The sequence below is a fragment of the Abramis brama genome (assembly GCF_963993115.1).
Source record: "Abramis brama genome assembly, chromosome: 4".
Taxonomy (NCBI): Eukaryota; Metazoa; Chordata; class Actinopteri; order Cypriniformes; family Leuciscidae; genus Abramis; species Abramis brama.
Genome location: NC_139966.1, coordinates 40,898,292 through 40,915,951, shown reverse-complemented (window position 1 = coordinate 40,915,951; position 17,660 = coordinate 40,898,292). Strand labels below are relative to the sequence as shown.

Genomic DNA, 17,660 nt, shown 5'->3' with positions numbered 1-17,660 from the left:
AGCTATCTACTAATTACTTCAGCAGTTTATTTATGATAGTGAATTCCACTCACTTAACTGTAGGGGGCTCCAAAGTGACAAAAAAAGTTGCTTTAAGCCAAGTAGCTAACCCTCCTTTAATAGGCTTGCATAAAACGATGGCAACAGCAGTATTTTAAGACATTCAGTATACTATTTACTTAGAGGCAAGCTACATTTATTAGCAATTAGTAAAGGAACTTGGAGTCAGTGGAATAAGACGCTGTTTATATAAAACTTTCCTTTGCATTTCAAAATGCAAAACGCAGGGCAGTGGAATGAAAAAAAACGCAAGGTCATGAGACACGATTTTTTAAAGTTGAACTTTTAACTTGAGTGCCAAATTTTTAGAACATGATGCATTAGGCGCTGCAAAAAAATGGAAGCCGTGAACGCAACAGCCAAACGAGTATGGTTTTTGAGAACAACCCCCAATATGGTGTAGTTACTGTGTAGTTACAGCACTACACACTCTACCAGAACAGGCTAACTGCTGAAGCTCAACGCCTTTCCACTGCACACGACGTTTTGACACGACTGTCGCCCCCTAGTGGCAGTCATAATGAACTTATAATCTTGCGCGGCAACATGAGTAAACTGTTGCATTTGTCGGAAATGTTCCCCGTTAAGGTGCATCTATTGCACTAAACGGTAATACTCGAGCTAGGTAGTGTTTTGCCCACACTGACTTGCAATATTTCTTTTCGCATCTCCAGTAAAGGAATGTAAAAACAAGAGCCCTTTATCCTCCGAACTTTCACCCTGCTGGAACGAATAAACGAATGCAAACAATAAACATCTATGCAAATAGGACAAATAAACGCCAATAATTTGACTGAAAATACGGTGCCAGACAACATTGACTAGCTAGCTGGTCTGACAGTAGCTTTTAGACTACCTGCATAGAAACGCTTTCTCTTTGTATCTCTAAACTAAACATAATTACTACAGGCATCAAAGCATCACCTTAGTAAAAAATCCACAGCCTTTGACAATAAATTAGATATAATTACTGGTACATCAATTATAGATTGACTTTGAATGCTCCTGCTATTAAGTATAATCCGTTTTCGGGAGGACTATGATAAAATCGTATTTATGTGATGAATATCTGTCACTTACCCTGTTGAAGGTCTATGGTTTAAAAAAAAGTGTAGTTTTACAAATCACTGATCACGTTATGGGTGGTTGAGCCTCTGGTCACATTTAGTGCTCAGTACGACTCACAGTGATTTGTTTTTGTGTCAAGGCAAGCATGTGGCTAATTGTGCTCGTTCATCTTTGGACCGTGAAAAATTGCACCCATTTTATGTAATGTGTAACTGTTTGGGGTGAAAAATGTGTCACAAATTCATAAAGACGAGGGTTTTTCTGTCCCATATTAGCCTACATTAGATAATAACTTTGTCCAGACACAGACAGCAAAGCAAAGTAGGCCAGACCCCGACAGGAACTAATAAAACTGAACCCAGTGAGACTAGTAGAGCAGACACAAAAGCTATAATGGCCTGTGGGCTCATGGGACAACAACATATGCAGCAATCTGAGCAAAATCTCTTGCAGTCCGTTCTGTCAGTCACATTGAGAGGAGACTTACGACCTTTTGCTCTAATCTTCAAACCCCAAATGGGTGGTTTTGGTACATTTTTCATGAATATGTCACATTGCACTGAATTTGAAAGCTTTTCTGATAAAGCGATAGATTCAAATTAAAGCTCTTCTGTTATTAAAGCAGCTTAGATTCTATCAAAAACTGACAGCTAGATACATAACTGAGTAGTGTCCTGGCATGTCCCACTTGGCTCTGCCTCAGAAGCCAAGTAGCTAACCCTCCTTTAATAGGCTTGCATAAAACGGTGGCAACAGCAGTATTTTAAGACATTCAGTATACTATTTACTTAGAGGCAAGCTACATTTATTAGCAATTAGTAAAGGAACTGAGACACTCTGGTGACACCAGTGTTGCCAGATTGGAAATGTCCAAGTATCGTACCAGAAGCTCAAAATTATCGTATTTGGAAGAAAATGATCGTACACGAGTCAAACCTGTACAGAATACAGCATGAAAATGCTTGGGGGGGGTTCGGTTCTTACAATTGATTGGTTGGGTCCTTACATGCGCTTCGTGAGCCACACTAGCACACACACGCAAGGTCTCTCGCTCCCTCTCTCTACCGTTCTTTCCCTGGTAGACGTAGAATCTACAGCTAGATCAATGAGAAACCCTATGATTACAACGACCATCATTTTAAGTGTCACACAGGTCTGAAATTATCGTACATTATAGGATTTTTTCCATTATTGATCGTACATCGTACAGAGGTCAAAAATATCGGACAAATACGATAATTATCGTACATCTGGCAACACTGGGTGACACTCTGTTGCTACAACACCTCAGTAAAAATTGATGACTGATGCGCTTTGGTGAAAAATGCGGTCTGTTGCATGCTTATTGTTAGCTAAAACCAAAATGATTAAAATTGTTTTTGTCAATTGAAATTAAGCTGAAATAAAATGAAATATAAATATATGAAAACTTAAACTTAAAAAACTTAAATGAAGATTAGAAATGTTGTCTTGGCAACTAAATGAAATTAAATAAGTTTAAGTTGACATACTAAAATGAGTAACACTTTAGACTACTGTTCCGTCATTATTGAATAACTACACAGGAGCAAATGATTAACATTCTAGCAACTACTATTAACTAACAAGAATCTCTGATTAACAAATTAGTAAGTAATAGTGCTCAGTTGAATGTGGTAGTTCACTATTAGCTAATCAATAACTAGTATTTTTGTCATACCTTCCGGAGGACTGAACGTAAGAAGTACTATATGCAAACTCATAATTAATGTGAATAATGCATAATGTATAATGAATTATAAAGTGAAGTTCATGGTAATCCACATAAAAGCTATTTAAAACAACAATAAAACTAGTATATAATTAATATGAAAATAACATTATATTACTTTATTACATGGCTTGGTTGAATTCCAATGTAGAATGCGGTCTGTTATTTCTTGATAACAGACAGCTGCAAAGTATAACACACCGTTGCCATGAAAAACAGAGCGTTGCTATGGACGGATTCTAACCGTAGAAACAGAACAGACTATTTTCTTTAGCGGAAGCAATACAATCGTTTTTAAATCAATAAACTCCTTTTTAAATCAATATTTTGTATCAAATTATTTATTTATTTGGTGGGTAGCCATGTAATAAGCGGGATAATGTAGAGCGAGGCGGTTGTTATAGCGAATACAACCCCGACAGGCTGAACGGGACCCCGACGCGAAGCTTACATATTACTAACTATATTACAAGTTAGTTACCAAATTTTTTTAAAGACTAATTTCTTAAAAACGTTTTTTTTTTTTTTTTTTCATAAAAGCAGCAAAGCGTATGGAAACGAAATGCTTGAAAAATCTTCAAAAATGTGTTCCATGGACAAAATAAGGATGAGCAAATATGATTCATTTAATGGGCCACCCAAGCATAGTTGTGGTGTGGAAATTTTATGATTTGGAAATAATGAGGGGAAAAAACAACAGCCAGTGAATCTTCTGAAGGACAGTGGTGATGTTGTCACAAGAGTGGGAGTGAATCAGTTCTGGATGTTCTGGAGGTTATTTAGACTTTGAATGATGTTCCATAGAAAATGCTGTTGCAATAGTCAATTCCGGATGTAGTAAAGGCATGAATCAAAGCTTCGGCAGCAGAGAGTGATAGACAAAGACTTCAATTTTGTGAAAGCCAAAATATTCATAGCTCAGTCAATTTTTGTTTAAAAAATGTTTTATTTTAGGCCTGTATCCTGTACATTTCTAATAGATACACTAACTTTTGGGGTCAGAAGATTTTTCCTAAAGAAATTAATACTTTTATTAAGCAATGATGCATTCAGTTGATCAGAAGTGACAGTAAAGACTTTAACATTCGTATATGATTTCTATTTCAAATAAATGCTGCTCTTTTGAACTTTTTATTAATTAAAGAATACTGAAACAAGTAATAAAAACTCGTTGAGTGTTTTAGCGCAATTTTCTGACCTCATGGGATCACAACACTAAGAGATAGTAAATCTTTTCCTGGATTTTGTTTGTGCGTTCCCGAGATTAGACCTTCCTTAACATAATGCCGAAAACCCGAAGTCTCTAGGTGGTCTGGTTGAGGAGTAGATAGAAGTGCAAGATTGGTGCGCACAGACAGAACAGAAATCATGAGTTAACAATCGCAATTTTGTCCGGTGGAAAATTGCGCTAAAAATGCATCAAGTTTTCACAAAAAATATTAAGCATCTCAACTGTTTTCAACATTAATAATAGTAAGAAATCCTACTTGAGCATCAAATCATTACATTACAATTACAATCATTACAATGATTTGATCATGTGACACTGAAGAGTAACAGAGTAATGGCTGCTGAAAATACAGTTTTGCCATCACAGGAATAAATGACATTTTAAAATATATTACAATAGAAAACAATTATTTGAAATGAATATTAGTAATAATATTTCACAGTATTACTGTTTTTTGTATCTTCCAAAGGCCAAACTTTTGAGCAGTAATAGGGGCATTTTTGCCTTTCATAGAGTAGAAGAGACATGGAAATGACAAAGGAGAAAAGCAGAAAGACCCGGAGTTGGGAATCAACACAGATCACCCGTAACACTACCGTTCCATATTCAGAGTGCTGCCTATTGCCACTTTAAAATGGTCACAGACTTGTAGCACATTTCACACTGGGTGCAGGTTTCACTCACCAGTGAATGGATCAATTCTGTGCGATTCAGTGGCTAGCACCCACCATTTCAATTTTGAACGGCATTGTCCATTGATTTGTATAGTTAGTAGTGCTCATTTGTCACAATTTTGAAGTCTTCACTTCCTTCCACTCTCCCTCACCGTGCTTGTCTTAAGTCCATACACGTTTGCATTATCTATGCTATCTTAGAAAGTTTCTCAAATAACGCATGACCTTTGAAACAGACTCCCTGTTGGGAATGTGCCTAAGGGGCCGCTCTATAGGTTTTGGGACAGAGCCATAGGCTCAATGGTACACTTCATAATATTGACAATGTAATTAGAGCGTATGCTCAGAATAAAGGTCCAAATTATTATAATTGACCAACTTTGAAATCTCAGTCCTTGCCTCAGATCTGATGCTCAAAATACCAGCAGAGGCTCATTAGGATTATTTGTCTCTACCTACAACTCCAAAAACATACCTATATATACATTTCACTGCAATTTCCAGTTTAAAATTAACACTAGAGGCAGTATAATGCCAACAACGGTTGTTCCTTTTAACACAAATGATGATTTCAGGGGCAGATTATAGGTTAATAAAGACTTATTTCTTGCACAATACTATGTTATCACATTTTTTCAAAGTACATGATTTGTAAACTAATACATTTTTACATTTTCATCACATACATAGTTCCATATGTGTGGCTTTTCTGATGTAGTAAACTTGCTCGGTAGCTCAGCTGGTACAACACTATTATTGCGGAGCGTGTGGGTACGAGTCCCATGAAACACGAGTCACGATTTAAGACTTCAAAGACTTGTAGATGGAACATAGTTGCTTCAGCAAATGCGTTTTTACCACACGTTTGCTTTTGGTTAGGTAAACGGTAGGGTTTAGTGTAGGTGCTATGTTATCTTCAATCACATTAACCTTCTAGCGCCTCTTCACAGACACTTAATTTCCGAACTGCTTCAATACGTGAGAACAAATGTATAAAATGTTGCCAATAAAATGTTCATCTGGATAAAACTGAATGAGCTTTTAGCACCACTCACTGGACATTTCATTCTGTTTTCCCAACAACAGAGTGCATGGCATCAGATCAGTGAAGGTGACCTTTGGAGTCATGTCCTGTGGCAGCTTTCACAGATCCACATAGCCTATGTACAGCCGCTCCACAGCGTGTGACAGCCTTTTCTTCATTAATCCTGAGCTGAAGCTCCATCATTACCCGCGGATTTCTGCCGAGAGGACGGTCTGGAGTCGTGTATGGGGTAATGAGCCGAATTGAACATACTGGTGTCCTTTCAGCCAGCACAGGAAACTGTGTAAACACTCCTTTTCACATTTATGTCTCATTACTGGGAGGTCAGAGAATGACCATGAATGATTTTCTCTTTGTGACTCATACTTCTCTTGTGTGTCTTGATTCGGATGTTTCTGTCTCTGTTCGTGGTCTCTCTCGCTCATTAACAGTTTTTTAGAAAGTTACTGAATTTAGGCTACTGTTTTTAAGCTGCTTTAAAGATCAACTTTTAGATGTGTTGTGCCGTACACATTGCCTAAGACCTTCCTTCCTGTTTATAATGAGCAGAGCATAGTTATCTTACCATGGGTGTCACTTTGTATTCTGTTTGGGGGGGGGATAGGTTGTGTACAGATGGGCCGATTATGTCATGAATATTAATTAGGATATGCACAAACAATTTGAAGTTTCGATAAAAACATGCTTTTCATAACCAGGTAGTAACTGGATATTCTTTAGCTGAATTGCATTTGTACCTTGTATTTCAGTAGGGGCCATTCATGCTGACCAATTCAAATCCAGAATCAAATTCAGTCCTGAGAGTCGGATGATAAATACGTGGATAGAACAGAATAGCACATGTTTTCGCTTTGAATTTGGGGGTTTGGGATTCCAGATTGCAGATGTATGTCAGTGAATGTTTATCAGTATTTGTTTGGGAACATATTTGTTTACATATTGTTTTGTGATTTCACTAGAATGGATAGAGAGTTGTGGAAAAGTGATAAAGTGGAGCACGTCTAAGAACTGTATGTGGGAGAAAATTTGTCACTGTCACTTTGTGCGGCTGATGAAAACTGTAACAATTACTCAATATAACACAGAAACTAAATGAATCATGCTCAACAATTGGTGATGCTTTCTCTGTAAGATGTATTAGATGTATTAGAAAGTGGTGGGGATTCAATTAGCTTTGGCAGAAAGTAATAGGAACACCCATTATATTTGACGCCAATGTATCTTGCAATTGCGTATTTGAGACTTGCTTAAAATATCCCTACTTTATGTTTATCATTAGCTCTGTAAATCGCAAAAAGGGTAGGAGAGCAGCCCATGTTTTTTTAGCCAATCACAAACCACCTTTTACAGGTATTGGTTTGCTGGAACGATGGGGCGTGTGGTTGAAGGGATGGGATTATCTAGGAAGTTAGCACTGTAATCGGCTGTAATCACTTCCAGCACCTTTAACTATATTGAGCTGAAACTCTATACCCTTATGGAAGGATATGATGTCTAATGCCTTAATATTAACTGTCTAAAGATCAATCACCATATATCATTTAGTGGGCAAACTTAAATAAATGGACTGATTAATGCATTTGTGGAGATTGGTAATGACTATATCTTCGAGGGAACACGAAACAGCATTTCGAAGATAAATTCATCCATTAACAAAGTTATAAGATGAAAAAAGCCTCTAAAAGCATTTCAAGCTCCTGCATCATGCGCAGCTATTACAGATAGGATTAATTCTCCGTGGCGCCCTTGGGTTTTCTTCCAGCTTTCAGTGAACGGCCAACCTGGGCTTGGTTTTATTAGTACAAGTCTCATCTCAGTAAAGTCTTTTCACACACATCTGAGTGACACATGTCATCATTTAGCAGGAAAAGGGGAACATCGTGGGACACATTGTTATTCCACGGGCTAAATCCGTCGGATTCAGATTTGCATGGTGGCAGCTCAAGGCCCTGTGTGGATCTTGCCTGGGATTTACGTCACGTCTAATAGTGCAGGCTCACAAACAGGAGATTTAAAGGGCTTGGTGATGTTCATACTCCAGGTTTGTGATTGGTACATTAAACTACATTACTATGGAGACCGGTAAGTGCAGCGGAGGGGGCTGCAAATGCGTTGGCAATGGAATGGAAGAGTACACTATTATTTATCTGTTCTCATAATGTGTGGTCTTCCAACAAGAAATAAGTCAGAGTGATTGTGTAATTTTCGCACCTTTAAATGTAAAACCCACATGGGGTTGCCTGCCCACACGGATCTGTGAGTAAGCATTGGGGGCAAAGATAGCGCAGAGATAGAGAGTATTCAGCCTTCCAGTGTACCGAACTACACTACGTCTATGTGACCCGACTCTCCATTCAAAAACCACTGTAGCCTTCAGCATTGCTGCTAATGGTGTAAGGGCCACCATGATCCTATTTTTTTCCACAAACACTCTGTGGATTGAGACCACATAGTGAAAACACAGCTTAGACCAAGAGATAATTCACCAAAGACTTCTCTATTGTCTACAGGCTTTAGCTCGACTATTATCATACAGTTTTCAAAGCAATCATGCTTAGAATCTCTGTACCAATGAACTATGGTATCCTATCATGGCAAGTTTGAAGTTTGAAGAATATAATTTGACATTTTGTTGAATTTATCTGACAAAATACAAACTCAGCAACAGTGCCAACGAAGTATTAAATAATTTGTGAGAGATATTGAGCTTCTCAAAAAGATGTTGCTCGCTATGAACAGACATTTATGTCTGTTTTAAGGTTTCTATTACTAGTTCATGTTCAATTTGTTGAGTCACAAACTTCACTAGTTTCTCCTAGACAGCTATGAGATTGACAACAAATGGAGACTTTTTCAGATTATTTTCCAGAGAAAATACCCCCATTATTATCATATGTGTGATTAACAGAGTCTGTAAAGTTAGATAGACAGAGATTTCATCATTTTTCCTACAAACTAAATATACTCTTACCGGTTTACTGGTCTTACTTGGTCTCCCAACCTGGCAAGGCTGATCTATTAGCTGTATTTAAAGGGATGCACTTTTCAGCTGGTTGCCCAGTTAAACTAGTTAAACATCAGCCTTAACCGGGTTGTGAATTTATTTTTAAACAAGCTAAAATCAACTTAAACCAGCTAAAACCAGAAATCTATCTTAGGTTAAAGCTGGGATTTTTTTTCAGTGGGGCTGTATGCCAAAATTCAACTGAGAACTCTAAAAGTCTCATAAGGTTTAAAAGACCAATACAATTATCTGCTGGGTTACACATTCTTTATGAGGATGTGAATTTCAATTATGCTGACCAGATTTTGCATTGAAAATGATATTAAATATTCGCAGTGCAGTCTTCTAGAATTCATTTGCATGATTATTAATTAATTTATAGCTAGATGAACCCATTAACTTAAGAGAAACAAGTGAATATAAATTGATCTTGGTATATAGCAAAAATCAGACAAAAACATGCAGAGTAAAAGATAGAGCGGTCGTTTTTAATCAAAAATCTACCTTTTTAACAGAAACGGATGTTATAGTTATTTCAAAGGTAAAAGGAGCTTTTTGTACGAGTAAAAAATATACTGTAAAACAAAATAAAATACCTACAGTGGAAAAAGAAACCTCAACACTACAAATCAAATGTGGCGGGACGCTGTTTGTCTAAAGGAGTGACCAGATCTCTTCAGAGACTCAGTGTTGTCTTTCAAGTGAGACTAAAACTCATATCTCTCATCACTGTTGAGGTTTCCTCTTGTAGGCTGGATTTAATAACAAAGACATCAATCTCTGTGGCAAGATTGTGGCGAGCGTACACATTGCAATCCCACAATTCAATATCGAGGACTGAGTCCATAGCAAATTATTTTTCTGTTGAAGACATTCTGTGTACAGTATTTGAATGACAATTTCCTTGCTGACAATCTGCTCTGTCTATAAAGTGCAATATAGTTTGCATATATAACCTAACTGCAAAGAGTTGCAGGTCTGTTGTTCCATTCACCTTGAAGAGTTGGAAATTCCAACGTCTAATGGTGCGGTCCATTTGTCCTCGGAAGTGGGAAAGTCCTAGTCCCCACTCTCCAGTAGGATCTTTTAACTGGAATGCCCTCTCAAATCAGAGTTGTAATGGGGAAGCGCAACTGCCCCGACTTCGGAATTCAATATGGCTACTCAGCACATCAACCTTAGTGAAACAGTAATACAGTGTTCATTAGCACTTCTGTTTGTCTGTGTCTAAAACTCAGTGGTGCACACAGTACTATCCAACCTCTATTTGTGGACATGGTACCTCTGTCACCTTTAGAATCTAATTTCATCTGTGCAAAATACTGATTATGTATGTGTTTGTATTCCAAAAGACCAAACACAACAAATGTTTGCCTGGACAGGTCCATCTTAGTGTTCTGGCCTGTTTACTGGAATGCGGTCAACTCGGGTGTGACATCATTCCCAGCTACGACATCCCTCCTCTGAGGTAAATGGAACGCAGCAAGCTAATTTGCGGCCCTAGTCCGTCGTCCCTGGTTAGTTGTCACAGAGATTTAAACAGTTAATAATATAATGACTCAAAATTCCCTCTTTACAATACAAAACCTGTTTAGCAAGTTTGCAGAGGAACCTGTGTAAAACAGGGTAAATGAACATGTCTGTTGATCATTAGACACCTGCAAACGTTAGCATTGCATAGCATTGTTTAAGTGCAGTGTGCCAAGAGACATCCTTGTTGACAACTGAACACCTGCAAAGTTAATAGGAGCCAGTTTTTTTCTTCTTTACGTGTCATTTTTTTAACTTAAATTGAACGCAGTGTAACATGGAAAAAAAGACCTAGCTGCACCAAACAAGAAAATCTGAAGTTTGGAATAACATAGGTTTACTTATTATGTATAAAAGGATATTGGTTTGGTTTAATGTCAGCATAAAATGCTCATTTTACTTTTGTAATGAGATGTATTTCGTAGTGAAACAGGATATTCAAAAATAACTTGGGACTAGACTTGATTTTATACATCAGGAATTGATTGGAACATCCACACCACGTTCCAACTTGGTCTTATACCGTAGGTATACTCTACTCAAGTGAACATTTTCTCATCCTTTATTCACCTTCCAGCATCCCAGATGTATATGACTTTTTCTTCAGATGAACACAAACATAGATTAAAAATAAAATAAAAATCCATATATTTCTATATAATTCAAGTGGATTGTATCCCAAAACTTGATGTTTTAAAAACTACACTAAGTGATCATAATGGTAATCCATACGACCCCCAGGTGATGAATCAATGTCTTCTGAAATGAAAATATAGGTGTGTATAGAAAATATTCATATTTAAAACTTATTAAACAATAAACCATCGCTTCCGGCCATCGCTTGAATAACGCTTCAAAATGTGCTGACATGGCGCTTCACAATGCTCTCATGAACGTACATGTTTGACAGTCGCCTGGAAATTATGGTTTATAGTTTAAAAAAATTCTTACACCTACACACCTATTGTTTAGCTTCAGAAGACATTGATTCATCTACTTGGGTCGTATGGATTACCACTGTGATCGCTTTGTGTGGTTTCTCGAGCGTCAACTTTTGGGCACACATTTACTTACATTATATGGATTCACAGAGATAGACTGTTTTTGAGAGATGGTGAGTGAATGATAAGAGAATTTTATCATTAACAGGACACATTAACAGACGTTCATTCAAATGATGTGCATTGCATCGGTTTTCCACACCGAACATTCAATTATTGTGAACAGAACTTTAATAGTCAAAAGTAATCTTGTTTTGATGGTAGTAAGACCATAAACATCTATTCAGTAAGTCTTGATTTCATGTTGACTTTAAGCTATTTTTCTAATAATCCCCTTGTCATTCATTACATTACACTTTGTGGTTGCCTCTTATACTACACATTAATTTATAGCTAGAGTGGATAAAAAATCTACGTGCTTCAAGACTGACAACATGGCCAGCCAAGACACTTCCAGTCTATGTTTTTACAGAACTTTTTTTATGTGGAGTGCATTGTCTTCCTCATTTTATAAGCCTGAATTCATTTCCTGAGAGAGTGCTAGCCATCTGCTGCTTTCCAGATTCAGACGGCCATCCTTTACAGGTCAGGCAAGCCTGAAGAAAACACTGCTCTTCAGACAGCAGGCCTGCCAAAACAGCAGGAGTTAGTGCAGGCACAAAGCAGTAGCCACATCTGGTGTCCGACTCACATCCCAGGACCTCACTTTATCAAACCCGGTGAATTATCAGTAATTGGCCCAACTGTGACATTCCCGACTGCAAAGGGCACATAAATCACCTTGCAGTATAATAGCTGAGACAGAGACCCGCACAAATGACCTCACAGAGCGTCTATCCGCTGATGTCAGACTGATACCACTGTCTGTCTTTCTAGACCCTTTCTTTTTCATGCACACAATTACTGGTGACACAGACGGTTCTGTTCGGATAAAAATAGTCTTAGATATAATCCCTTGATCTTGATCTCAGTCTGGTCTGGGCTTTTATCTTCGAATGGATGGACTAAAGTGGACAGAAAATGTTCAGAATCAATTTTGCCTAAAGGAAAGATTATATTACTGCTGTTTTATCCCATATTTTGTATAACCATACTATGGTTGGAAATTGTATCGAAAGCTTTTGAACTAGTGAATACTTTGATGGCTCTCTTGATATTGTCAATATTTGCTGAAATACTTCCAAAATAAATCTGAGGAAATTCTAGCATGTGAAAGAGGAACACTTCATGTTTCATTTAGCAAAGTACTTGGAAGAATTTTGTCTTTCTGAGTAAAAAAAAAAAAAGAGTGCTTCAGACCAAAATCAATATGACAGATCAAGTATTGAAAATAAAGAAATCCATTTTGTGGAAGCATAAAGCATTAGTAGACTGAAGCAGGGATGGAAGATGACCTGAAAACAGCCCGGAACCTCTGTTAGCCTGATACAAACTATCACCTCCTGTAGTGTAGTTCAGAAATATTGCTTTTACATTGCAGAGGAAAAGCAATTAGTTTGAGAGGAATATATCATGCAATGCTAATCATAGAGAACCATGTTTGAGTCCCATATGATTATACTGACATTTTCAATAAACTAAGATTCGGAGGCATATTTAATTGCATTTATGTTTGTGATTTTACTGATTTGATTAACTTGCCTTGTACTGTACACCAATATTAGCATAACACAAGGGATTTGTGCAGAAAGTCTCCCTGTGCCCCATTGAGAAGGCAACGTTTTGGGAGTGACATCTGTATTTAAATGCAGGAGTGAACACTCCACCGTTTTTTCATATTAAACTATGTTATTCCCTTAACTAAGACGAGTTGATACATATTTCTCTCGTCTCAGTGCGTGCATTCAATCGCTCTGGCGCGCAGCGACACTCTGATAGCACTTAGCTTAGCCCAGTTCATTCATTAGGAACCAAACAGAGATGAAGTTAGAAGCAACCAAACACGTCCACCTCCACGACTCGGCGCAGTAAAAAGTCACGCCTGAAAAATCCTCTCTCCCTCTCACTTCTGTCATTAGAACCAACGTGACTTTTTACTGCGCCGAGTCGAAGTGCTCCCAAGTGCTATTCCACCATACATTATAGCTATCCTTTTTACCCGCTTAGAAAAGCGCCATGTTTTATTTTGTGTCACCATACTTGGTCGTGTAACTACTCGTGTAACTGTATTTAAATAGGGAAAACGTGGAGGTATTTGGTCGCTTCATCTCTGTTTGGTCCCTAATGAATGAACTGGGCTAAGCTAAGTGCTATCAAAGTGTCGCCGCGCACCAGAGCGATTGAGTGCACGCACTGAGACGAGAGAGGCATGTATCAACTCGTCTTAGTTAAGGGAATAACATAGTTTAATATGAAAAAACGGTGGAGTGTTCCTTTAAATGTTTTGGTGTCAGCAACACCAAGGTCATGGGTTTGATTCCCAGGGAATGCTCAAACTGATAACTTGAATGCAATGTTTATCGCTGTGGATAAAGCGTCTGCCAAATGCATACATTTAAATGTAAAATTGTAACCAAAGCAGAGTTTTGATTTTTTTTAAACCAGAAAACGGAGATGTAGAATCGTCTGGCACAGTTAAAAAGAACCATAATGTATGTTTCCACAGGATTGAAGGGCTAGTTGAAAAAAAAAAGAGTCTGAGTAGGCACTACATTTGGCGAAATGTAGTACTTACACTAAGAATGCAAACCAGATGTACTACACCTGCCATGTTGGCCTTGTCATGTGACCTACAGCATCAGTTGCATTGCTTCATTGCCATTCTCCTCTTCACTGCACACTCCAGAACCTCAGCGGAAATAATAGGTCATCTGCGTACTTTTTGCCTACTGTCTACCAAATTTTGACATACTACTCTTTTGGAGTACTGTTTTTCGCATACTATATGGAAATCAGATGCAGCAGTAGTCTAAAAATGTGCCAATACTTTTGTCAAAACATTTTCTCTCTCTTCTAATCTTTTATACATCTTCCTTGTAACTAAATTTGGTTTCGACAACTGGCCCACTGACCCACTGGGAAAAGTTGCAGAGCTCCTTAAGGCCCGTCCATCCCTTGAATGAAGTAAAGCCAGAGCAGCACTGCGGTCAGTGGTCATTCTCAAGTTTCACTACTCCAAAATCCTAATATTCCGTGATTTAAATCTCTCCTTCTGAATAACTCTAGTACAGTTCTGTTTTCAAAACACAAGCATTCCATCCATATCTAAGATCTTGGTTGGAGTTTCTTAATGGACTATGAGTCTATACTGTACAAATCTCTATTAAGTATTGATTTTTTTAGTTTACTAGATTAGTAGTTCCATACTGTACATTAGTGACCGTCTTGGATTACACAAAGACTCACACAGAGAGCTGTTCTTATCTTTGAACATCTGGTATTTAAATACAATAGCAGGAAAGTATAACAATCTTCAGTTAACCGTCCGCACCCAAAACGAAAGCAGACACAAGGTTATTTTCTCAGTGATCAAATTATAGCTACAATTTACTATCCCTGCTCTACACTTTCCCTGTATAACCTCAAGCATAGCAGTCTTATTGGTCAAGATGTTGAATAATGTGAGGCCTGTGCCTGTTTTGGATCTCTGCTGTCATAAAGCTGTCTGTTTAAATGTGCTATCATTAAGCATAACAACTACCCTGGGTTTCTGGCAATGCTCAAAATATGTCACCAAAATAAATCCGTTTCCACTTAAATTTAATTGTTTCTGGAGGTTCTGTTTAAATAATAAGAATGAAGAAGAGCTACTGAGCCCCCATTTGCAGTTTCTCTTGTACACTTTTTAGAAGCCTAATGTAAGTGGTCATTTTTGACACCTGCCCCGGCCCCTGTCACCATATACCATACTAAATCTACAAAAACAAAACCCTATTGTAACCCTTTATATGATTCTTGACCATCAAGAACACATTTTAATGCAATACAACAGTGTAATCCAATGGATTCCTGTTATTTACAGGTAGTTATAGTTAAGTACATGATCTGTTATGTTGGACAACATACAGAGAAAACAAATCAAACCATATTGATTAACGTGATAAACCTAATCGTTCCTGATTGGTTGAATGGGTTGCTGATGTCATGATTGCATTGCTTGTACAGTGTAAACAGTGTCTTTATTTCGAATAAGTCTAGTTTTTAGTCACGGGAAGACAGATTAATTTTCATGAACTGGTTCTTTGGAACAATTCATTTCGAATAATCAGTTTCAGCAAAAAATTATCCGGCAATTATTTTATGTCCTTGACACCTTGACATGAAAATGCTAAAATAAAGCCATATTATGTAGGCAGACTTGATTCAGCTCATAAGAAATAATTATTTATAATCTAAAATAATTTGCATTAACAATAAACAAATTCACACGTTCCTGGATTAAAAAGCTCATGCACATTTCAACAACACGTTCTGTACGACAATAAAACTGTCATATAATCAATTCATAAACAGTGGGCTACGTTTTATTTGTTACATTTTTGGCTATTACTTAATGTCCGCTCTATTAAACATATTTTATCGGTTCACGCCGTATGTGAGTCGGTTCAACTGATTCGTTTTAAAGACCCGACTCAACACAACAATTCGTTCACCAATCGGACATCGCTACTAGTTGCAATATACAGTTTCCACATATCCACAGCGCGTCGCGCGCACATGCCAGAGCCCAGAGGCATCTCATTTCTCTATAAATATCTCCATCGCTTTGCTTGAGTGATGATTGCAATGGTTTTAGTGCCATAGGCTACTGTTTGACCTGCTATATAATCGTATATAGCCTAGTAAATGAAACGCAATTCATTTGTTGGTGATTTAAGCGCACAACGGCCCATATTGTTGCACTCACCGTCTCTGACAGTTCAGATAGTGGACACTGACCGCTGATAATAAATTAAGCTGACTGCCATGATAATGTCAAAAAGGCAAGCTTCTGTTCACATGACTTGAGTCACGTTGTGACATATTTCTCTTTTTTTCCGATGTAATGTGAGACTGTAGGACGCATCGCGCGTAGGCTACAGTAGATTATTCGAGCGCTTCTTTGTAATCTAATCTAATTTTATTTTACTGAAGTATAGCCTATAAAACAGCTCCGGTTCAAATTCAGTTTTGCACACGGAGAAGTTGTAGAATCTTCTGTAAAGTGAAATAAGGACGAAATAAAGAAAATACGGATCGGTGCTTTGAGCATGTATAAAATTAGCGCCTTATGCTTTATTAAAAATAAACCGAATACATATCCCATTATTATAACGCACACTGATGGATCCTGAATCGCAGAGCATGTTCTGTTCATCATCATCATCATACTTGACGGACACAAACCGAACCGAGATGGCAACATCACCAAAACATCAAAAGCCCATGAGCCAAGTCCAACAACGCAAAAATCCGAGAAACCAATAGCGCCAAAGCTTAAAGTTCCCTCCAGCAGCGAGGACTGAATGGACGTGGTTTGTCAGTACTCACCTCGCTCCAGGGTGAGCGGTTGGACTGTCACTGTCGCCATGACTGTGCTGTGTTATTATCGCTCAGAAAGAGAGAGAGAGAGATGGAGCTGCGGCATCAGCGCACGCACTGTAGCGGCGGAGAGAGCGAGTGAGCGCGGATTGGAGCCCGTGCGGATGATGGGAGTGGTTGGGAGGGGAATGGGATTGTTTACCACTCGCATTGTGTAGCGGACGATTTTGAATGGGATACATCGGATGGAGCTGGAGTGTCTCTAGTAATTCGGATGTGTAATTAAACGTAGGCTACATTACTAACTTTCATCGAACATGGAATAAACGTTTACATTTCATATTCGAGCTTAGAATAAATCAGGTGTTTCAAATTTAAATTTCAACTTTTGTTGAATGTGGAATAAGAAAGGTTATTTCAAGTTTGTGGGAGAAATTGTGTTTAAAAAAAAAAGGATTTTTTTTTTTCGAATAACTGACACATCAGATGATTCAGACATTACAATTTGTAACTCCTTAACATTAAATAAATAAATGTTTAACATTTCTAATGCTTGTTGTACATGGATAAATAAGACATTAAAATTGTGATGCGTGTCAATCATTAGTTAAATTGGGGTGCTGAATTTGTACAGGAGTAGTGTTCAGAATCTCACTGATGAGGGTTTACATTAATCATGAATATATGCAATGCCTGCATCTCAGTGCACATGCAAGACTTCAGTTAAGCAGAGGCAAATCCCGTGCACAACCTTTGACCTTTGCAGTGAACTGACAGCAGCAGAGCGCTAGACAGTGTGGCACCTGCAGTGTGAATGCATGCCTGTATTTCATATCC

At 37.9% G+C, this 17,660-nt stretch overlaps 1 protein-coding gene across 2 annotated transcripts in view; it reads right to left on the bottom strand.

Annotated features, from left to right (window-relative positions):
- Positions 1-16,971, bottom strand: part of lin7a (lin-7 homolog A (C. elegans)) — a 42,342-nt gene extending 25,371 nt beyond the window's left edge. For both annotated transcript variants that reach the window (XM_084113080.1, XM_084113079.1), the window contains exon 1: positions 16,833-16,971. In XM_084113080.1, coding sequence (XP_083969206.1) covers positions 16,833-16,872 — 40 coding nt within the window. In that variant the 5' untranslated portion in view covers positions 16,873-16,971. The remainder of the gene's footprint in view (positions 1-16,832) is intronic.
- Between the last annotated feature and the right edge of the window lie 689 nt (positions 16,972-17,660).